General features: G+C 41.9%; 1 protein-coding gene across 3 annotated transcripts in view; it reads right to left on the reverse strand.

Annotated features, from left to right (window-relative positions):
• Positions 1–24,672, reverse strand: part of GRID1 (glutamate ionotropic receptor delta type subunit 1) — a 793,510-nt gene that overhangs the window by 318,449 nt on the left and 450,389 nt on the right. For all 3 annotated transcript variants that reach the window (XM_021675822.2, XM_064374406.1, XM_021675824.2), the window contains one exon: positions 18,252–18,305. In XM_021675822.2, the coding sequence (XP_021531497.1) occupies positions 18,252–18,305 (54 nt within the window). The remainder of the gene's footprint in view (positions 1–18,251; positions 18,306–24,672) is intronic.

Genomic DNA, 24,672 nt, shown 5'->3' on the forward strand with positions numbered 1-24,672 from the left:
AAGTAGAGGCAGGAATTAATAGCCACCAACCAAAAAAAGTCCAGGTCCAGACGGGTTCACAGACAAATTCTACCAGATGTACAAACAGGAGCTGGTACCATTCCTTCTGAAATTATTCCAAACAACAGAAAAAGAGGGAATCCTCCCTAACTCATTTTATGAGAACAACATCATCCTGATAACAAAACCTGGCAGAGATACAAGTAAAAAAGAAAACTTCAGGCAATATCTATGATGAACATCGATGCAAAAATCATCACTCAAATACTGGCAAACCAAATGAAACAGCACATCAAAAAGCTTATCCATCACGATCAAGTAGGCTTCATCCTGGGGATGCAAGGCTGGTTCAACATATGCAAATCTATAAATGTAATCCATCACATAAAAAGAACCAAAGGCAAAAAAAACATGATTATCCCAATAGATGCAGAGAAGACCTTTGACAAAATTCAACAGCCCTTTATGCTAAAAACTCTTAACAAACTAGGTATCAATGAAATGTATCTCAAAATAATAAAAGCTATTTATGACAAACCCACAGGCAATATCATACTTGATGGGCAAAATCTGGAAGCATTCCCTTTGAAAACTGGCACTAGACAAGGGTGCCCTCTCTCACCATTCCTATTCAATATAGTATTGGAAGTTCTAGCCAGAGCAGTCAGGAAGAAAAAGAAATAGAGGGTATTCAGTAGGAAAAAGAGGAAGTCAAATTGTCTATTTGCAGATGACATGATTGTATATTTAGAAGACCCCATCGACTCAACCCAAAAATCTCCTTAAGATGATAAGCAACTTCAGCAAAGTCTCTGGATACAAAATCAATTTGCAAAAATCACAAGCATTCCTATATAACAATAACAGACAAACAGAGAGCCAAATCATGAGCAAACTCCCATTCACAACTGCTACAAAAAGAATAAAATACCTAGGAATATAACCAACAAAGGAAACGAAGGACCTCTTCAAGGAGAACTACAAACCACTGCTCAAGGAAATAAGAGAGAACACAAACAGATGGAAAAATACTCCATGCTCATGGTTAGGAAGAATCAGTATCATGAAAATGGCCATACTTCCCTAAGTACTTTATAGATTCAATGCCATCCCCATCAAACTACCATTAACCTTCTTCACAGAACTGGAAAAAATCACCTTAAACTTCATATGGAAACAAAAAAGAGCCCACATAGCCAAGACAATCCTAAGCAAAAAGAACAAAGCTGGAGGCATCACACTACCTGACTTCAAACTATACTACAAGGCTACAGTAATCAAAACAGCACGGTACTGGTACCAAAACAGAGATAAAAACCAATGGAACAGAACAGAGACCTTGGAAGAACACCACACATCTACAATCATCTGATCTTTGACAAACCTCACAAAAACAAGCAATGGGGAAAGGATTTCCTGTTGAATAAATGATGTTGGGAAAACTGGCAAGCCATGTGCAGAAAGCTGAAGCTGGACCCCTTCCTTACACCTTATACAAAAATTAACTCCAGATGGATTAAAGATTTAAACATAAGACCTAACACCATAAAAACCCTAGAAGAAAACCTAGGTAATACCATTTAGGACATATGCATAGATAAAGACTTCATGACTAAAACACCAAAAGCAATGACAACAAAAGCCAAAATAGACAAATGAGATCTAATTAAACTTAAGACCTTCTGCACAGCAAAGAAACAATCATTAGAGTGAACTAGCAACCAACAGAATGGGAAAAAATTTTTGCAAGCTACCCATTTGGCAAAGGGCTAATATCCAGAATCTATAAAGAACTAACACAGATTTACAAGAAAAAAACAAACAAATCCAAAAGTGGGTGAAGGACATGAACAGACACTTTTCAAAAGAAGACATTTATGCGGCCCACAAATATATGACAAAATGCTCATCATCACTGGTCATTAGAGAGATGCAAATCAAAACCACATTGAGATACCATCTCACACCAGTTAGAATGGCGATCATTAAAATATCTGGAGACAGCAGATGCTGGAGAGGATGTGGAGAAATAGGAACACTTTTATACTGTTGGTGGGAGTGTAAATTAGTTCAACCATAGTGGAAGACCAAGGATCTAGAAATGGAAATTCCATTTGACCCAGCAATCCCATTACTGGTTATATACCCAAAGGATTATAAATCATTCTATTATAAAGACACATGCACACACATGTTCACTGCAGCACTGTTTACAATAGCAAAGACCTGGAACCAACCCAAATGCCCATCAAGGATAGACTGGATAAAGAAAATGTGGCACATACATACCATGGAATACTATGCAGCCATAAAAAAGGATGAGTTCATGTCCTTTGCAGGGACATGGATGAACCTGGAAACCATCATTCTCAGCAAACTGACACAAGAACAGAAAACCAAACACAGCATGTTCTCACTCATAAGTGGGAGTTGAACAATGAGAACACATGGACATAGGGAGGGGAACATCACACACTGGGGTCTTTTGGGGGGTGGGGACTAGGGGAGGGATAGTTGGGGGTGGGGAGTTTGGGGAGGGATAACATTGGGAGAAATGCCTGATGTAGGTGATGCAGGGATGGAGGCAGCAAACACCATGGTATATGTATACCTATGCAACAATCCTGCAAGTTCTGCACATGTACCCCAGAACTTAAAGTAAAATTTAAAAAAAGAAAGAAAAATAGATCTAGTAGATTGTTATTAACATATAGAAGTGCATTTCCAGTAAATAGGGTTTGTTTCCTTCAGGTATTTCTCATGGGACATATATAAGCTTGTTTGTGTGGGCTTTTGCAAGGTTTCTTCATGTTTTCCACAACAGATTTTAAAAATAAGGTGCTAATATGCAAAGTAACATAAAGGGTAGAAATCTAATAAAGCAGCCTCCTCTTATCCTTGGGGAATACATTCCAAGATCCCCAGTGGATGCCTGAAACTGCAGATAGTACCAAACCCTATACATGCTATGGTTTTTTCTAACTGATAACCTAGTACTAGGTGACTAATGGGTGGGTTGTGCATACAGGGTGGAGAGTCTGGACAAAGGGATGACTCACATCCTGGGTGGGACAAAGCAAGACAGTGAGAGGTTTCATCACACTATGCAGAACAGCGTGCACTGAAAACATGAATTATTTATTCCTGGAGTTTTCTGTTTAATACTTTTGGACCCCAGTTGGTGGTAGGTAACTGAAACCATAAAAAGTAAAACTGCAGATATGGAGGGACAACTGCAATAAATTAACAAAAGTTTCATAGTAAGACTTTCCATACTACAAACTATATTACTGTTTCTAAATAATGAAAAATTCAAATATTGTTGGGATTCCATAACTCATTCAGCATTCAGCCAGTGCTGGGTGTAAGAGAGAAGATAAGGGAGAAGCAGTGTGGGAAGGGTATGGAGTTCTTAAGTCATTCAGATCTCAAATCCTGATTCTGCCAGTTATCATGTGGCATCAAACTGTTTTCTTATCTGTAGGATGCTATAATAGAAGCTGGAGTTCTTGGGGGTTCTGTCCTCCCACCTTGCCTGGCATTCCCCTTCTAGGTCACACACCCTCCTGGTAGCATCACCGCACATCAGTGACCTCTCCTTCCCTTTGAAACAGTTTCTTCACTTGGCTTCTGGGACCACCCCATACATGTCCTTCTCCTCCACTTCAGGCTGCTCCTGGTCAGCATCCACGGCAAGTGTCTCCTCCTTCCTCTGGCTTTGCATGCTCCACAGGCACCAGGGTTTGGTCTTCTTCTTGTTTTTAATAATGCAGTCCTTCTGTGGTCTCATCCAGTCACATGAGGTTAAATATCCCCTATATGCAGATGGTTCCAAAATTCATATCACCAGCTTCACCTCCCTCTGAACTCCAGACTCACAGACCCACATGTCTTGTGTCTACATAACATCTCTGTGTAATAGTCTAAGAAGTATCTCCAAATTAACAGATTCAAACCAAATTCCTGATCTTACCCCTCAAATATTCAGTCTCCTCATCCCAAGAAATGTATTCTCTTTTTAGTTCCTCAAGCTAAAAACAAACAAATGAAAACCCTAGTATCATACTTGATGCCTCTTTTTTCTCATAATCCACATCTAATCTGATAGAAAATCTTATCTGCTCCCCATCTCAAATATATTCAGAATTCAACCAAAAGAATGAGCAGGACCAGTGTATGGCACTCACAGAGGTCTAGAAAGAGCGCTTCTTCCTACCATCCAGACTGGAAAACCTCATACATACTTCATGTGCATTGAGCAAAATAGTTAGGAAGTCTAGCCTCAATAGTGTAAAATAATTAGCCCTAGACTGAGTTTTACTTGAGAAACGCCTATTAAATCACAAAAGCAAGAGGATCAACTATTTCCAAATTACTGTATCCTAGAAAAAAAAAAAAACTCAAGAATACATATAGGAGTATGAGAAATAGCTAGCACTCAAAGTATAATTCACAAACTCTGGGCATCAATCAAAGGTTACTAGGCATTCAGAAAAACATAAGCCATAAGAAGAAGAAGAATCAATTAATCAAAACTGACCCAGAACTAAAACAGAATTAGAATTAGCAGACAATGACCTTAAAGAGTTATTATAACTACTTTTTATAGATTGAAAATATAAGTAGAGACATTGAAGATTTTTTTTTTTTTTGAGAAAGAGAGAGAGAGAATGGGGAGGAGGAAAAAGGAAGAGAAAGAGAGAGAGAGAATGGGGAGGAGGAAAAAGGAAAAGAAAGAGGGAGAGAGAATGGGAGTATTGCTTTCTTGCCCAGGCTAGAATGCAATTTAGTAATGGGTATTGAAAACCTCTTGTATACTGATAATTATACTTAATGATGTAGTCAGGAAGGAATAAGGGAAGAAGATAACAAACAAACAGCCAACCAATATTTCATTTAAACCTATGAAATGCTATGCGATTACTGAGGAGTGATTTACTTCCAATTATATAGTCACTTTTGGAATAGGTGTGAGGTGGTAATGTATGTTTTGTGTATTTGAAGTGGAGAGTTCTATAAATGTTTATTAAGTTTACTTGTTCCGGGTCTGAGTTCAAGTCCTGAATATCCTTGTTAATTTTCTATCTCGTTGATCTATAGAATCGTTAGCTATTCTTGTTACATTGATCCTTTTACCATTATGTAATGTCCTTCTTTGCCTCTTTTGATCTTTGTTGCTTTAAAGTCTACTTTATCAGAGGCGAGAATTGCATCTCCTGCTTTTTGTTTGTTTATTTGTACTCTCTGGTTGGTAAATCTTCCTCCTTCTCTTTGAGTCTTTGTGTATTGTTGCATGTAAGATGGGTCTGGATGCAGCATACCGATGGGTTTTGGCTTTTTATCCAATTGAAATATATATAAGTTTAATACTGGCGTTTGATGCTAGCTGGCTGTTTTGCCCATTAGTTGATGTAAATTTTTCATTGTATTAATGTTCTTTGCTTTTTAATATATTTTTGGAAAGGCTGATATTGGTTGTTCCTTTATATGTATAGTGCTTCTTTCAGAAGCTCTTGTAAAGCAGGCCTGGTGGTGGTGAACTCTCTAAGTACTTGTTTGTTCGCAAAAGATTTAATTGTTCCTTCGCTCATAAAGTTTAGTTTGGCTGGATAGGAAATTCTGGGTTGAAAGTTCTTTTCTTTAAGGATGTTAAATATTGGTCCCCACTCTTTTCTGGCTTGTAGGGTTTCTGCTGAGAGATCTGCTGTGAGTCTGATAGATTTCCCTTTGTGGGTAACCTGATCTTTCTCTCTGGCTGCCCTTAGTATTTTCTCCTTCATTTCAACCCTAATAAATCTGGCAATTATGTGCCTTGGGGTTGGTCTTCTTGAAGAATATCTTTGTGGTGTTCTCTGTATTACCTGGAGTTGAATATTACCTTGCCTTGCTAAGTTGGGAAAGTTTTCCTGAATGATATCCTGAAGAGTATTTTCCAACTTGGATTCATTCTCTTCATCACATTCAGGTACACCTATCAAACGTAGATTAGGTCTTTTCACATAGTCCCATATTTCCTGGAGACTTTGCTCATTCCTTTTTATCCTTTTTTCTCCAATCTTGTCTTCTCGTTTCATTTCACTGAGCTGGTCCTCGACTTCTGATATCCTTTCTTCTGCTTGATCAATTCGACTGTTTAAGCTTGTGCATGCTTCGCGAAGTTCTCGTGTTGTGCTTTTCAGCTCCATCAATTCACTTATATTCCTCTCTAAATTGTCCATTCTCGTTAGCATTTCGTCAAACCTTTTTTTAAGGTTCTTAGTTTCTTTGCATTGGGTTAGAACAAGTTCTTTTAATTCACAGAAGTTTCTCATCACCCACATTTTGAAACCTGCTTCTGTTATTGGAACACACTCGTTCTCCATTAAGCCTTGTTCCGTTACTGATGAGGAATTGCGATCCCCTGTAGAGGGAGAGGCATTCTGATTTTGAGTATTCTCTGCCTTTTTAGGCTGGTTTCTTCCCTTCATTATATATGTATCCGTCTGTTGTCTTTGTAATTACCGACTTTCTAACTAGGTCTCTGAGCGGACGTCCAACTTTTTGATTCCCAGCGCCGAAATCTGAGCAATCCACTGCGCCGGCCAAGACAGCGGTGTTAAGATTGATGGTGCCTTTCTGCCCAGGAATCTCTGGACTCTGCACCAAGAACTGCCGCTTTAAGGCGCCAGCAAAACCGTCGCGCCGGCCACAAGAGTCGCTCTGGCAACCCGTGGAGCTCCTCTGCTGGGAATCTCCTGGTCCGTGAGCTACAAATATTCGTCTGAAAGTGTGGCGTCCTCTCATTCTCTGCGCTTTCACTGGGAGCTACGTGCCCGAGCTGCTAGTGGTCAGCCATCTTGGATCTCTCTCCCGAGACATTGAAGATTTAAAGAAAAGACTCAAACTTCTAGAGATCAAAACTACAATGTATGAGATTAAGAAAAAAAACACTGGATAGAATAATTGGCAGATTAGACATCGAAAAAGAAAGTATCCCTGAATCTGAACAAATAACAATAAAAATTATGCAAAATAAAATAGAGAGGAAAAAAGAAGAGGAAAAGAACATCTGTGATATGTGGGATAACTTCAAAACCTAGTATCTGTGTAACTCAAAATCTCAAATAAGAGAATATGGAGGTAGAAAGATATTAGAAAATATAAATGATTTTTTTCACATTTTGAGGTAATAATGGATCAGTTTTGATGAAAATTATAAACACAGAAGTCCAAGAAGCTCAACAAAGTACAGGCACAGAAAAAAAAAAGAAGAAAACCATACCAACGTACATGATACTCAAATTGATCAAAACCAGAAAAGAGAAGAAACATTAAAAGAAACCAGAGATAAAGAACATGTTATGTACAGAAAAACAAAAGTAAGGATAAAATCAGAGGCTTGTCAGTAATAATATGAGTAAGAAGACAGTGAGGCAACATTTTTAAAGTACTGAAAGAAAATACTGTTAACCTAGAATTCTGTATCTAGTAAAAATATCTTTCAAAAATGAAAGTAAAATAAAGTCATTTTCAGACATACAAAAGCAGAAAGCATTCACCACCAGCAGAACTGTATTATAAGAAATGTCAAAGGAAGTCTTTCAGGCAGAAGAAAATGATACCAGATCAAACTACGGATCTTCACACCAAAAAAATAAATAGCACCTGAAATGATAACAGCAGAGAAAAGTATTTAAGATTATTTTCTTATAGCCTAAATCTCTTTAAAAGATAATTGACTGTTTTAATAAACATAATAACTATGTATTTTGTATATATAACACATATAAAAGTAATCTTTATTATAACAATTACATAGAGGCCGGGAGGGGAACTTGAATGGATAATGTCGTAAGGTACTTATACTGAAATATATATGATGTAGTATAATATCACTTAAAAGTAGATGGTGATGAATTAAAGATGTATACTATAAATGCTAAAGCAACTACTAAAATTTTTTTAAAGGGTTATAGCTCATAAGCCAACAAAAGAGTTAAAATAGAATCATAAAAAATTCTCGATTCATTCAAAAGAAGTTTTAAAAGAGGAAAAAGGAATCAAAGGAAATGAAACAAATACAAAACAGCAAGAAGTCAGGCTTGAACCTAACAATACTGATGATTACATTATGCAAATTATCTGAAATTCTTCAATTAAAAGGTAAAGACTCTTATAATGGATAAAATAGCAAGACCTAAGTAAGTGCTGCCTCCAGAAAATACACTTTAAACATGAAGAAGGAGTTTAAAAGACAGACAATGAAAAAAGGTATTATGCTAACATAAGTCAAAATAAATAAAAAATAGCTGTAGTAATATCAGATAAAGTATATTTCAGAGCAGAAAAAATTACCAGAAATAAAGAAGATCTTTTCCTAATGATACAGGGTTAATAAATCATGAGGACATAAAAATCCTAAGCATTTATACCCCTTGAAATAAAGTTTCCAAATATCCTAAGCAATAACTGATAAAACTGCAAGGGAAATAAACTCACAATTAAGGATGAATATTTTAATATTCCTCTGTAAATAATTGATAGAAAAAGTAGACAAAAAAGTCATAAAGGATACAGAAGGCACAATCAACACTCAACTAAACTGACCTAATTCACATTTATGGAACATTCCACATGACAACAGATAATGGATCCTTTTCAAGTATACTTGAAATATCTAGCAGGAAAGACAATATACTGGTTATCAAATCAGTCTCAATAACTCTAAAAGAGTCCAAACAATAGAAACTCTGTTCTTTGAACCACAGTGGAATTAAATTAGAAATCAGTAGCAGAAAGATTTCTTTAAAATCCCCAAATATTTAGAAACTAAATAACATACTTCTAAAACCCATGGGTCAAAGAAGGAACCCAAAAGTAATACAGAAAGTATTTTGAACTAAATAACGAAAGCACAACATATCAAGATCTGTGGGATGTCACTAAATCACTTAAAGGGAAACATAGCAAAGAAAACGGTCTTAAATTAATGATCTCAGCTTGCTTCTAGTTTCTCAGCTAGGAACTAGAGGGGAAAGGAGCAAATTAAAGCCAAAGTAAACAGAAAAAAGAAAATAATGAAGACAAAACAATACATTAATATAAATGAAAATAGAAAACAATAGAGAAAAATTAATGAAATTGAAGACTGGTTCTTTGAAATGAATAAACATCAATAAACCTCCAATCAGACTTATCAAGAAAAACAGACAAGTAATGAATATTATAAATGAGAAAGATCCTATGTCTACAGATTCAACAAATATTAAAACGATAATAGCAGGATATTATGAACTTCATACCTATGGGTTTTTTTTTTTTTTTTTTTGAGACAGTCTTTCACTCTGTTGGCCAGACTGGAGTGCAATGGCACAATCTCAGCTCACTGCAACCTCTGCCTCCCAGGTTCAAGTGATTCTCATGTCTCAGCCTCTCAAGTAGCTGGGATTACAGGGGTGCGCCATTACAACCTGGCTAATTTTTGTAATTTTAGTAGAGATGGGGTTTCACCACATTCCCCATGCTGGTCTGGAACACCTGACCTCAAGTGATCTGCCCATGTTGGCCTCCCAAAGTGCTGGGATTACAAGAGTGAGCCACCACGCCTGGTCCATACCTATAAATTTGACAACTTAGATGAAATGGAAAAATTTCTTGAAAGACACAAATTACCAAACTTACTTGATAACAAATAGATAGCTCTATGTCTAATAAATAAATTTTAATTTGTAGTTAAACATTTCTCTAAAGAAAACCCCAGGCCCAGATGGCTTCACTGGTAAATTCTAACAAATATTTAGGGGAAAAAAATAATAATTATTTATGAACTCTTCCTGAAACTGAAAAAGAGAGAATACTTCCCAACTTACTTTTGAGGCAACATTATGCCAATGCAAAAACTAAAGAAAGACATAAAAAGAAAAGAAAAAAAAATTAAATACCAATATCCCTAGTGAACATAGGAGAAAAATTCTAATCAAAAATTTAACAAATCAAATGGAACAATATATACAAAGGATAATATAATGTGAAAAGTAGGTTTTACCCCAGGGATAACAGATTGCTTTAATGTTAGAAAATCAATCGATGTAATTCAGCATATTAATAAACTGCAAAAAGAAAAACCATATGATCATCTCAACAGATGCAGAAAAAAGCATTACATAAAATCCATTATTCATTTCCTTATAAAAACTCTCCCCAGTCTAGGAATGGAAGAGAACTTCCTCAATCTGATAAAGAACATCTATAAGCAACTTACAGCTAACCTAATACTTAATGATGAAAAACTGTGTTTATATTCCTAATATCAGGAATACAAAAATGATGTCTCCTGTCACCACTTATATTCCACACTGAACAGGAGGTACTAATCAGCACAATCAGGCAAAAAAAAAAAAAAAAAAAGGTATCCAGATGGAAAGGAAGAGGTAAAACTATCATGTCCCAGAGGACATGATAGTCAAGAATATTTTCTTTAAGAAAATCTAATGGAATCTATGAAAAACTCCACTAGTATTAGTAAGTGGGTTTAGCAAAGTTCCAGGATACAAGATCAATATGCAAAATCAATTGCTTAAGTATATTCTACCAATGAACGACTGGAAATTAAAATTTGTTTTAAAGTACCATTTTTAGTACCTCTGACAATATAAAATACTTAGGGATAAATCTGACAAAAAGATATGAAGATCTGTACACTAAAAAAGATAAAATATTGAGAGAAATTAAAGAAAACCTAAATAATCAGAGAGATACATCTTGTTTGTGGGTGAGAAGACTCACTATTTTTGTGATGTTAATTCTCCCAAAATGGACTATAGATTCAATGCAATTCCAAATAAAATCCCAGTCAGCTTTTTTTAGAATCTGACAAGCTGATTTTAAATGTATACGAAAATTTCAAGGACCTACGATAACCAAACCAATTTTGAAACTGAAGAACAAGGCAGAAGCCTAACAAAATCTAATTTCAAATCGTATCATAAAGCCATAGTAACCAAAAGTGTGGGACTGGCATTAAGATAGAAAAAAATAGAGCAATAGAACAGAATCAAGAGTTCAGGCATCTTTCAGATGCTATGCTAAAAGCATAATTCTTAAAAGAATAAACCGATAGGTTAAACTTCATAAAAATTTAAAATATCTGCTATTCAAAAGATAATGTTAGACTGAAAAGCCACAGACTGGGAGAAAATATTCATAAAGTATATATCTGATTTTTAAAAAATATTTTATCCCAATATAAAAAGAATTTTCAGAATTCAATAATAAGAAAACAAAAAATTCAATAAAAATGGGTAAGTTGTTTAAACAAATACTTTGCCAAAAAGATACATAAATCTAAATGGCAAATAAGCACAGGGAAAGATGCTAGGAAGTATTGTTAGTATTGTTAGTTATCAGGAAAATGAAAATTAACATCACAATGAGGAACATCACACACCCAGTAGAGTGACTATGATCAAAAAGCCTGACCATACCAAGTACTGAAGAGGATATGAAGCAATCAAAACTCTCATCAACCTGGCAGTTTCTTAAAAAGTTAACATTAATCTACCATAGGGGTTAGCAATTCCACTGGTAGATGTAAGCCCCAGAAAAATGAAAGTAATAAATGTTCATAGCAGCTTTATTTGTAATAGCAAAAAACCTAAAACAACCCAAATGTCCATCAACAGAGGAACAGATAACCATATTGCGGCATACCCCTGTACAAATGAATATTCTTCATCAATTAAAAGGAAACATTGCAACATAGGATGAATCTCAAAATAATTACATTGAGTAAAATAAGCCATACCAAAAGCAGAAAAGAGTACATACTACATAATTCCACTTACATAAAATGCAAAAATACAAATAATCAATAGAGCCAGAAACAGATCAGTAGTTGCCTAGAGAGTGGGAGAAAGTGGGGCAGGAGGGTGGGATTCCTGAGGGGCCTGAGGACACTTTTAGGGTGATAGATACGTTCACTACCTTCATGTGGTTATGGTTTCCTGGGTATATACATATGACAAATTTAATAACTTGTACATTTAAATATGTGTATGTATTGCATGTCAAACCTCAAAAAAGCTGTTATTTTTTCAGTTAAAAAAAAAAAAGATAATGAAGGTAATACTCAAAAACAATGTCTGGCTCTGTATAAGGTCTGATAAATGGCAACTCTTAGTCTTCATTCAAGAGTTCTGAGCTGGGGCTACAGAGGCGGTAAAATGCGCTCCCTGTCCTCAAAGATTCCTCAGTTAATCTGGGAGATAAACAGGTGAAAAGATGACAACAAACATAATTGTTTTTGAGTGTCACTAAATTAAATTTGAAGACGGTAAATGGTACAGGGACTGAACAGTCCAACAGAATTGGAATCTTCAACATAAAAGGAAGAAAAAATATTTTCCCTCCCTCTCTTTCTCTGGGTCCCAAATAGAGATTTCTTAAAGCTATGTTATTCAGCATTCATATTGTTATAATGGAGCGAGCATAATATCATGGTCTTTTTCTTTGTTTTCTTCAATTAGAACATTAGCATCTTCCTCTCTCACATTATACATGTGGTGCCTAATCTTATTCTCATTTGTTTGAACTCGGTGTATGTTTTAGGACAGGGAAGATTTGAAAGTCTGGAGTGATGTCCCTGGACTGTTGACAGAGGCCGCTCTAAGACAGAGCAAGGACTGGCCTGTAAGGATCGCCACTGAGTACTTGTTGGTGACAAACTAGTGAAAGTGATAAGATAGGGGCTGGGCCCTGAGGCTCAAGAACAGGAGAGCATCTAGATGACCTTGTCCTTGGGATGGCAGAGGGAGGTCTCTTAGGATACGGTCAGATCGTTTAACCCAGTGAGCTCTCCTGTGTGTCAGCCTCTTATGCTAGGAACTTTAGGAAACCCTAGAGAAAGGAGATTAGCTTCTCCAGAGAATCAGGCATGTGCATCATTCCCCAACACAGCAGAACTTGGGTGAGACTGTGAAAGGATCACCCTACTGGGGAAATCCAGAAGTCCTTTTGGTAGAGGCAATGTTAGCAGATCCTTGCAGGAAAGGGAAGTCCTAGACAATCACAGATCCAGAAGCACATGGCAGGTGGGAAGAAAAACCCTGGCAAAACCCCAAAGGTAGGAGGGAAAAATAAATACAAGAGACAAGAAGTCACCCATCCATTTGTGGGGATGACCCATGAGATATGAACACAACAGTAAGAAGTAAATAAGGGTGTAAAGGTGGGGTCAGGGTCATCCTGCAGTAGGCTGCATGATGTGGGCTTTTCTCAATCTCTGGGGAGCCAACCAGAAGGATGGGGACAGTGGTCTCTGAGATCAGGAGCACCAAGTGAGAACCAGGTTTGGGGAGGATGGTGAGTTTGGAGAGAGGCACGCTGAGTTGGAGCGGGTGATGGAGCTTCCAAGTGGCCAAGTCAAAAGGATCTTGAGTCAAGCTGGATCTCTGGGTCTAGAGCTTCAGGGCAATGTCTGGAATGGACGTGAGATGTGGAGCCACTGATGTACACTGACAATCAGGAAGAAGTGCCGAGGGCCTGCTGACTGTGCCTCCTCCCTTTTTAGAAGCCACCTCCTCCTAGCCCTTGCTGATCACCTCTTAGAGACACACTCTCTGAGAAAACCCAAGTGCAAAGATTATGTGTGCACACCCACAGCATCTGTTAAGCATCTTAAACCATTTCCAACAAAGTGTGTGTGTTCTTGGTTCTGGAAGAATTCACGTAACAATGGAAGCTATCCAGCAACAACCAGAGTGCTTCAAGTCCCCGTCAGCCTTGGTTCTTCAAAAGGCTGGAAAGTCATACTATTTTCCTATAAAAGAATTCCCTGCACAAAGTTCCCAAGAGGCCAGACTATGAGGTGCATGCCTCCTGCCTGGGCACAGAGCCTCATGGGGAGGACACTGTCCTCTGTGCCCAGATTCCACCCAGAACTAAGCATACCTGTGAGTCTCCAGACCCACAGGTATCACCCACTGTCCTGGCATCTGCTGGAGGATGCCTTGAGAGGAAACATTTTACCTCAGTTGATAAAGAGTTCCAAAATCCACCCACCTCATCCAGAGTTAAGGCTGGCTGGGCTTGAACTTGGCAACATCTGATGAATGACCCACAGAGGTCCTTTCCACCACTGAAACTCGGGACTTAATTGTTGCCTTTGTCCTTTCTCTGAGGCAGACAGGGAAATGCTTGTCAATGCAATTTGCTCTATACTATGTACATCGACCTGCCTTCAAACAAACCTTTGAAGAATCTATTCCTTGCTCAGGGCATTGAGGATTCTGGCCATGCCCTCAAGGGACTCACAGTCCAGTGGCCACCTTGACTAACGGTTCATTTTGTTTTCCACAAGTTCTTTTGAATCCTCCACCCTCTCTAAGGTAATTTGCAACCTAATCAGTCAATAAACGTGTTCTTTAAATGCTTTTAGCGTATCTAAAAACACATCCGCTCTCCAGTGTCCCCACAGTGGTGCCCAGAGGCCTATAGGAGCTGTCAGTAGGGCTCATATTCACAAGGCTTTCTCTGCATCCAATTATTTCTTCTCCAAATAAACCAGGTCTGTAATATGTATAACCAATACTCACCAGCAAGATGGTAGATGTATTTAGAAAACCACTGCGTAAAGCAAGCAAAATCACGTGCCCTTGAGTGTGTATTTTGAATCCAGGAAAACGCATAAGACAAATCGAATACAGAGGAAGAAACTGAAAGGCAGAGCCTATAAGGCATGAGGGGGCTTGGGGGGACACAGCTAAAGGGCCAAACTGGAGGCCCCTAAGATACCTGCAGTGCTGGGGGAGGCACAGACCTGAGCTTGTTTGAGAGGCTGAACTTCCTCCAGAGAAGTGGGGAGCAGTTTCAAGAAGTGGGAAGACAAGGACTCTGTGGCAGCTGAATTCTGGAGCATGTTGGAAAGTGAGTCAGGAAATGCCTGTCCCTGACTCTTTTTTTTTTTCTTTATTTTCCCCCTTATTTAATCTCTAGTCATTATATATGACAAACAGGAGGGTGACTGGGAAACTATTTGTCTGTGCTCTACACTTGGATAGCTTAAAAATTAGGCAAAGCCTAAAATGATATCACATTGTAATAAGAATAACAGGACTTCTTGTGTTCAGTTGGGGCCATGCTGAAACCAGAAACAGTAGTCTTGAATACAGCTGGATCCTAAGGATAAGCCTACATGTAATTTGGAAAACATCTTAGTCCTTAACCAGAGGCTACCCTGGGGTGCCTGGGTGAGAACTTTCCAACAGGCCCTACCTTATGATACAAGACTTCAAAAAGGTCCACGAGCTGGCACCAAGGGCCAGCCCAAGGGTATTCCCTGTCAGTGTGCTTACCTGAGCCCCACTGACTGGCTTCACCGAATCAGACACTGACTGTGAGTCAGGGATCTTTCCCAAGGCCAAGTGCATGAGGTTACTGTTTGATAAAAAAAAATTTGGAGCCTGACAGTCCTCAAATAGGATCCCAGATACACCATTAACAGCTGCCTGACCTTGGGCAAGTGATTTAACCTCTGGAGACTCTGTTTTCCCATCGGCAAAATGAGGATGATGATAACTGCCATACAGGGCTGTTGATACGGACTAGGAAGGTAACAAATGCACTGACAAGTGCCTGGCACATAGTAGGTGATTAAGAAACATTAGCTGGCTGGGCACGGTGGCTCATGCCTGTAATCCCAGCACTTTGGGAGGCCGAGGGCAGATCACTTGAGGTTAGGAGTTCAGGACCAGCCTGGCCAACATAGTGAAACCCCACCCTACTAAAAATATAAAAATTAGAAGGGCAAGATGGCACACGCCTATAGTCCCAGCTACTTAGGAGGCTGAGGCAGGAGAATCACTTGAGCCTGGGAGGCAGAGGTTACAGTAAGCCAAGATCACACCACTACACTCTAGCCTTGGTGACAGAACAAGACTCTAGTCTCAAAAAATAAAAAATAAAAATAAAAATAGTAGTTGTTGTTCCTTCCCTCATAGAAAAGGAAGCCAAGAAAGGAGGAAACTGGTGCTCCCTAGAGGCCCCTCACATTTGGAGGATGACATACTCAGCTCAGAGATACTGGCACCATCCATGTGTGCTGCCAGGCTGGCCCAGGGTGCACTGCTGACCACAGGGAGACACCACCATCCTCTCAGGTGAAGCCACTCCAGTGTGCCTCCAACAGGTATACCCCACATCTGACTCCTCCTGATGACACAAAGCCCTGGGTTCCAGCTGCCCCAGTAATGCCAATGTGCCTACCAGTATGGAATGCCCTATGGGCGCCATATACTAGTTAGTCTGAAGTTAACTCTAGACCTGAAGAATAAGTCAAGAGGGACAGACAGGAGGCCCCTGAGGGTGGGTGGGGATTCAGGGAAAGAAAAGAAAACAGGTTAGGAATGTAAAGCAGAACACTTCTTTTGAAGACTGGCAACAGAGAAATACTGGCTATCCAATTTGAAGGATTCATCAGAAAAGTAAAACCAGCATCAGACATTTGACTTCAGGGGCACATGGACTGCATTGTTCCTTTGGAACAAAGACAACTGGACTGTGAATAACCATAGAGAAGTCAGCAAACCCCAGAGAATCCAAACTTGTCAAGGATCAAGGCAGCCTCGCACAGGCTCTGAAAACAGGAGGCAGCGGTCATGTCCCTTCTAATTACCAACACAACCACCTGCACCCCACAGTAAATGGACAGTTACTGCATGTCCCCAGCTGGCCTCTGTGGACATGCAGCTAATAAGATGTGAATTCATGGAGGAAAATCTATAAAAAGTGGACTTTGCAAGTAGTTACAATCTGATACTTTCTGCACAATTATTAAAATATGCCACCCAAGACTATTTCAGACATATTAGTAAAGAACTAATGAGGAAACAGACACCATCAGAGAATGAATTACCTACATAATAAACCTGCATCTTCCACAATGAAGCCATTAGAAATTGATTAGCTGATTTAGAAGCAGCTGAAGGCCATAGCCCTGATCAAAGTTTGCACCAGAAACACATTTTGAGTCAGCTGTCAGTGAATATAGCACACTGGAGTCACACAGGTCACCCTGGTCAGTGCTCCCAAAAGGACATGTGGGCAGAGGGGATTCTTCAGGAACGCTAGGGTGTGTGACTCCCATCCAATGCCTGCAGCGTGGAGGATGCCAGGGCCAGACAGGGTACAGTGATGAAGAGCAGACCAGACCACCATGATCCCTGGTCTTGCCTGGAATTGCCATTCCTCCCTGGGGCCAAACTGGTGGGATGTCAGTCATGAGAGAGACTTCCTGTTTACCTCCTTTACATGGGTACACTTATCTCTACACGTACTGGTTGCACACATGAACATACATATACACGCATGCACATACAACTCACACACCACTCACATACACTCATATACAGATATATGCACACTTTCATACATACACACCCAAATGTATACATACACAAACTCACACAAACACAGTCATGCACACACATAGATATACACTCACAAGCACACATAAAATTTACATGCACACCCCTGTACATACATTCAGCACATACAGTTCACACATAAAGACACAAAATCTCACAAACACACTTGCACATGCACGCCTACACACATACACACACTCATATGCATGTACATACACACACAAATACATACACTTGCACATGCATGTGCATACCTGTCACACACTTAAACACATCCATATATATATACACACACCTTCACACAGGCACATCCACACACATGCATGTTCACACACACACAACTCATACACAAACACAGATACACCATAAACACAGACATACACACACAACTGGATTCATACTCTCACACACCTGTGCACACCCTGCATACACTCTTGCTCACACTCATGCACACCCTTACTATCCTGCATGAAATTCAGCCTTCCTCCCCTGCTCATTCCTTTGCCCCATACCCACTGCATCCCAATTCCTGACCTGCCCTCATTGCTCTAGCCCCTGGCTCCCACTGGCTGCCTCACCCCACCCACTGCCTGCCTCACCCCACCCACTGCCCTCTGACTTTTGACTTCCTCATGGACCCGGGTCAGAATTCCTCCTCTGGTTCCCACCTGCCAGGTGAGCACCCTGCTAGGTCAAGTTCGACTCTTTGAGCTCCTGCCTGAGCTAGATGGAGCACCAGGATTCACCACGGCCCCCCAGGTTGGAATTCAACCCAAAAGGATCACGCTGACCTTTCCCAAAGGGCTAAAGGCTCAGTCCAGGCCATGCTTGTCACATTTCTAGGGCCCTTACCTCGTTCACAAAGACCCAGTGGCTGTCCTTGGAAGCCAGATTGGTCTCCACGGCCTGCAGAGAGAAAAAGAACCAACATGAACAGAAGCAAGACAGAAGCTGGCAGACACAGGATGATTGCCGAGACAGAGTTTTATAAACATTGTTCTTGGAGAATATTTTCCTCACAAAACATGCCATCTCCCTGGGGCCTGTTCTGGCTGCCTTAGCTACAAGAAGCTTCATCTGAACACAGACATCTGATTTCCTGCTCTCCCTCCATGCTCTCCTGCACCAGCCCAGAGCAAGATTAGATGCACCGGTTCCTACAGGCAGCACAGGGCCACAGGCACAGGCACAGCCTTCCTTCCCTAGGAACGCCTACAAACACCTTTCTGCAGGGGAGCTTTGGGGATGAGTGTTATCATTACTCCAGTTTACAGAATCAGGAAGCTGGAATGAGGGATTTATGGGAACCTGTCTAGTCCAGTCGTACTGAGTGGCATTCAGGAAGATGGCAGGTCACAGCAGCTCGGGGGCTCCAAGTTGCCTTCAGTTCTTTAGGATCTGTAGAACAAAGCTCTTTCCAGCTCCTGGGCTGTAGCCCCATCGCATAACTCTCTATTACAATGTTTTGATCTGTTTCTTTACGGCACTTGCCATCCTTGTGCTTGAATGGCTATCAGTTTGTATATTTCTTATTGTCTGTCTCCTCTGCCAGAATGGGGGCTCCATTATGTCAAAGGCCACATCTCGTAGGTCACAGCTGTGTCCCAATAGCTGTAACCAGCACACAGCAGGTATTCAGTAAACATTGTTGATTATGCAAATGAAGTGGAAGGCTGAGGCAGACAGGACCCAGTTAATTATTTTGTTTCCTGTATGTGTTTATGAGTGCTTTCCCCTCCTTCAATTGGAAAGCCAACAGATTGGAAGAATTGGAAGAGACTGATGGTTTCCAAGCACGTCCCATATGAATACATCCCTTGAGCAGGTGCTAAGTGCTTGCCGAGCCTGGGCACTGCGCCAGGTCGACTATGAACCTGGACAAGCGCTATCAGATTGGAGTCCTGTTTTTTTGTTTGTAATGTAATTTTATTATTGCTTTTATTGAAAAAAAATTCAGAAAAATTAAAATGCTCAGCATCCCAACATCTCATCCCATTTAAAAAAGTATGCTGCCCTAGTGAAAATCCCACCTTTATCCCTCCAAATTTGCCCTCTAAATGTTGTTTGAGGTGTCCCCTTCTAGAAGATTTTACAGTTACCTCTGCAAGTAAATAGCTACAAATAGATATCAAACAAGTGTTTTCATTAAAATCAGACCAGGAAATACACATTGATTTAAGACTTTAGTTTTTGATTTATCAGTGTAACATGAATATCTTTCCTCATCAGTAGAGAGAGATCTGACTCACTCCCAACAAATGAGGCATGGAGGTGTCAGGGCCTGTGCCGACGACCCCACCAGTGGCCCTAGGTTCGCAAATTGTCATGCACGGGGTCCTGTTAGACCCTCACTACATTAGAATGGACCTATTTGCTGCAGAATATACAAGCGTGTGCTAATAGAGCCATGGAAGTACCCAGGTGACGCTAGCACCCCAATCCTTTACAGACAACACCCCACAGGACACCAAGGGCATCTCAGGCACCTTTTCCGGGCCATGTCTCCAGCCATGCGTGAGGGCATCAGCCCTGGCGTCTGAACTGGAAGTGGACTGCCTCCACCCAGCTGTCATTTAACCACTCTGGTCTCTGTTTGTTCATTTGGAAATTGCAGAATACACTTGCCCCCTTCCTGTCTGCCAAAGCATATATTTTCAGTCCTCAGTCTCAGAAAGAGAGAAACACAGAGAACGGCGTCCATACTCATCCCAAGCCTTTCCCGGGAAGCAGTGAGAGGAAAGTGGCCGCTTTCTCCTTTTGCAGTGTCCAGCCTTGCTCCCCGACTTGCTTACATTCTAGCTTGCATCCAGGAAGTCTCTTGATCCCCACAAGCCCTCCATGCTTTTCCTGAGCTATGGCCCCATGAATCTTCTCTTCCCCAGGATAATGACTTACGTCTAAAAATGGCTTGGCCACTCCTCCCCAACCTCGGGAAAAAGGCTCTAGGTGCCCTCTCTTGCACTGGAAGAAAGGAGGCTCCAAGAGACACTAAGCCATGTACCTGGCTACGCTACAAGGCTGTATCCTGAAGACACTTTCCGCCCTTGCTACAAACTCAGTTAACTGGGCTCTCTCCAGAGAAGCTGCAAGGGCTAATGAGCCAAAGCTCAAAGGAACCTTCAGTCAGGGTAGAGAAAGGAGGGCACTTCAGGGTGGAGTCTCAGCCGCCCAGTCCAGAGCCTCTGTCCTCTCAACATGCAGACTCTCAGGGGGGTCTTCAAAAGCCTGGAAGCACTGGTGAAGAGGTAGAGGGAGATGTGGAGATGGGGTGGGCTGAGAACGCTCTGAGCAAATTGCTGGGCTCTAGCCACCTTGATTCCCAACATTTTCTTAACACTCATGTGGAGGACACTGGCAATGCTCTTACCAAATGTGCACAGATGCAAATCTGGGAGGATGTCATAACATCTCAGAGGCTGGAACACTGAACTGAATATAAAGACATGTGGTTTAGCAAGGCCGATCTCAAAGTCCTAAACTCAGTTTCCAGGAGCAGAAGGGCAAATGGGGAAATGAAGTTTGAAAGCAACACCCTTGAGGAAAAACTAAAGGGGATTGCCTCCACCCAGCTGTCATTTAACCACTCTGGTCTCGTTTGTTCATTCGTAAAATGTAGATAACACTTGCCCCTTCCTGTCTGCCAAGGTATGTAAAAGCACATCGCTGGGCTCTAGCTCACCTCTAGCTCAACTCATGGAAAGGAGGGTGTGGCAGGAATCTGTTCCACCCCTTGAAGGGTTGACCTAACCAGATCGTCCCACTTGATGAAGGATAATGCACACTATAGGCCGGCCATGGAGAGGGACAGTTAAAGTGATCAGGGATGCTTAGCAGTGGGACAGTATAGGTGTCTTTAAATTGTCATGTGCAAGACAGACTGAAATTGCTCTGTGCATCCTCTGAATGTTGACTTAGAGCCAATAGCTTCCATAATCAGGGAGGCAGATATCAGTTGAATATAGGAGACAACTTTCTGACTTTCCAAGTCATTCAGGATGAAATGGGTGCCTCAGGAGCAGTAAGGTCCCATCCCAGAAAGTGCCTGAACAGGTAAGCAGTGCCCTATTTACAGTGACATGTATCTAAGGTTGACCATTTATGAGAGGTAAAGCTTAATCATGCACTGACATTCTTCAGCAATGACTCTCCAGTCTGACTGCATTTAAGAATTTCCTATGGAGCTTTAAAAAAGAGGACCCCCCACCAGGCTCCACTGCCAGGGATCATGATTCACTGGTAATTGTGATGTACCTGAGATCTTGTGTTGTTTCAGAGCTCCAACCCTGCCTCTTGGCTTCAGGGCCTGAGAGCCCTGCTTCAGAATATGTAGTTCTGTGAATCTAAGGTCTGGGTATACCTGTGCAGGTGAGAGGTTCTCTGCTTGTCCTGGAAGAAGCCAGCACAGCAGACAACCTGACTGACAAGCAGGAGCCTTGGCCACCCTAAGAAGTACTTCCACCTATTATCGGATTCACACAGGGAAGATACTGGTGGAGACAATTGATCAGAAAACCCTACAGGACAACTGGCCAATGTTTCTGTCCTACTTTTCCTCACCAATTAAGCATCATCTTTTCTCCACATGGAGATAAATAGTGCTTTTCTGCAGCCTTTTCCAGAGGGTGCAACTCACACAGAGGCTGAGATAGATGGAGAGAAGGAGAAGCTACAGCAGATTTAGCAGGAACACTGCCTGCCACCCATCACCCTACACCACTCCAGCAATTACTGGAGGGCTGCCAGCTCTGTGGGAAGAGCCCTAAATGCTCACACCCCAGTGGGCAGTGTCCCTCCCAGCACCACTAATTCCCCTTCTAAGTGCTGCCCTTTCTCTTTTCCTCTTCAGCTACATCTGCAGCAGGTGGAGGCGAGTCCTCCCTCTCATCTGCAGAGTGAGAACACTATGGAGAGTTCCAGCAGCCAGGCAGAGCAAACTCGAATCCCAGTTCTGCCACTTCCTGGCTGAGTGCTCCTGGGTGAGACTTCTCACCTCTCTGAGCCACAGTTTCCACGCCCATAAGGCATTTGAATACCAACAGTGCTACAGGGGGCTCTGCCCACAGTCCCTGCGAATCCTGTTAGCATTTTTCATTACACTGACTCAGCATGTGTGTTCACTCCTAACAGTCAACAACCCCGATTCAGACTGCCGGAACCCTGCTTGGCACTCACAGCACCTGGAATACATGCCCCTAACCAGGAACCCAGAGTGCCACGAATACAAATCCCAGCTGCCTTGCTCCCTAATGGGGACTTCTCCAGAGTGTGATCTCAGCTGTCTCCAAATTCACCTTGCTTGGCTTCCTTCACGCTCCTGTTCCAAGTCCCCACTCCCTGCTGTCTTTTTTAATTCCCCATAACTTTTAGTAAATCATTGTCACACACAAAAATCATCTCCAGGTCTACTTCTGTGAACCCAACTTGAGACAAACACCTCCCACTTAGGGTCATTGTGAGAGTCAAATGAAATTACAGGTGACACTTCCAGCCCAGGAAAGTGCTCACTACAGATGATCAGTCAGTGTAAAGTTCCTCCCATTCCTTCTACTGGAGTCTCCAGCCCAACAGGTCATCCTGATTCTCCTGTAGGGGAGTGAACCAGGAGCCTCGGCCCTGCCATCATGGAGGCAGCAGTGGCAAAAAGACCCGCAATAAATACAGCTTTGCAAAGTGGTGAGCACTGCTGCCTCCATGTGCTCCCCTTCAAGGCAGCAGGATATGGGGCTTCCCTCCCATACTGGCCACAGTGTGGGTCGAGCTGCATAATGCTACGGCCATCAGCAGAGAAGTGTTGACCCAGCCAGCCAATCAAAGGGCAGCCGCTGTATTCTGTAGGTGGGGAGGGGAAGGGGGCTGGCCTCCTCCTCAAGGTGGGTTCCCAGCAGGTGGGGTGGCTGGTTCCCTGCAGTCTGCAGTTGGACTTCTCTCCTGAAGCTAGACACTGTTTCTGGGAGACACAAACCTGGTGGGAGCTGGGAACTAGGGCCCAATAAGCCCAAAGGAATTGCTGCGGTAGCCAGATGCCTGCAGCCCTCTAAGTTGCTGTGAATCCTAGGCCTGTCTTGGATTGCCAAACCACTGGGCCTGTCTGCCCGGCTCCTGTGGCCATCATACACTGGCAAACGCAAAACTTCAGAAGAAGAGTTAAGGATATGAGAAGTTGCAAAGGATCCAGCTGCCTTTTCTTCTAGCCCCTCTGGAATGGAGGACACAGCAGATGCTGATGGTGGTGACAGGCACATGAGACAGCTGGGAGGCTAGACACAGTCAGCCAGGGGTAAAAGACACAGCTGAGTGTCCACACGTGTGTTGACTTATGTGTACATACTCATCTTGACACCCACATTCCACCCTCTGGAGAGAAAAGTGTGCTGTCATAAGCAAACCCCAGCTAAAGGAGGCTGAAGGCAGCTCTTCTTCCCACGCCTGGGGGGCCGACTGTGGAAGGGAATGTGTCTCCCTGCTCCAGAGTAACAACTCCAATCTAAACCTCAGGTGCCTTTTCCCAGTGACACCCAAGAGCTGGGTTGTAAGTGACACAGGACACCAATAGGCCATTCTACAGCACCACTGAGGGCCCGAGGACATTTGCCTCCTGCTGTGGCCACCCTGATCTCACAGTTTTCATAGGGAAATAAGTGTGGGCCAAGCGCCGGCTCCCAGCTTCCAAACAGTCTCTGGACAGAAGGGAGTTCCTGAGCACTGACAAGAATGTCAAGGGCAGGGGTGGCTCTCCTGGACTGGTTCTCGGGAGGGCTGACAGCTATCCCTGGACCATACGGTAGTGAAGATCAGTTCTAATATTCAGGAGCCTGAAAGGAAGTAGAGAAGACAGCAGGGCTGAGCACGCTGGAGGAAGTATCTCCAGTCTGGGTCCCTTTCCTCTGTGTCCTTAGCTTTTTTTCACTCAAGACTAAACTGGAGCCATTTCCAAGGGCAATGAGAGCTTGCTTTTATTAACCACCCCCCAAGATACTTCAATACATCTCCCCTGCTTCACAACCCACACACCTCATTTACTCCCAACAACCTAACGAGCCATGCAGTGTTCTTATCCCCTCTTCACAGACAGGAAACTGAGACCTGCATCTAGACTGGTATCTTGCAGAAGGGCCCTTAGCCAGTATGCAGCAGAGGTTAGATTTGAACTCTGGCCCCACTGTCTCCAAAGCCTGTGCTCTTTTCTTTGGTCATGCTGCTCCCCAAACGCCCCAGACAACTGTCTGAAAAAGCTTTTGGGTCTAGACCTGGCCCCATGACAATGGGAACAAAA

This window comes from Aotus nancymaae, unplaced genomic scaffold (genome assembly GCF_030222135.1).
Source record: "Aotus nancymaae isolate 86718 unplaced genomic scaffold, 86718_ANA_hifiasm-v0.15.2.pri h1tg000010l, whole genome shotgun sequence".
Classification (NCBI taxonomy): domain Eukaryota; kingdom Metazoa; phylum Chordata; class Mammalia; order Primates; family Aotidae; genus Aotus; species Aotus nancymaae.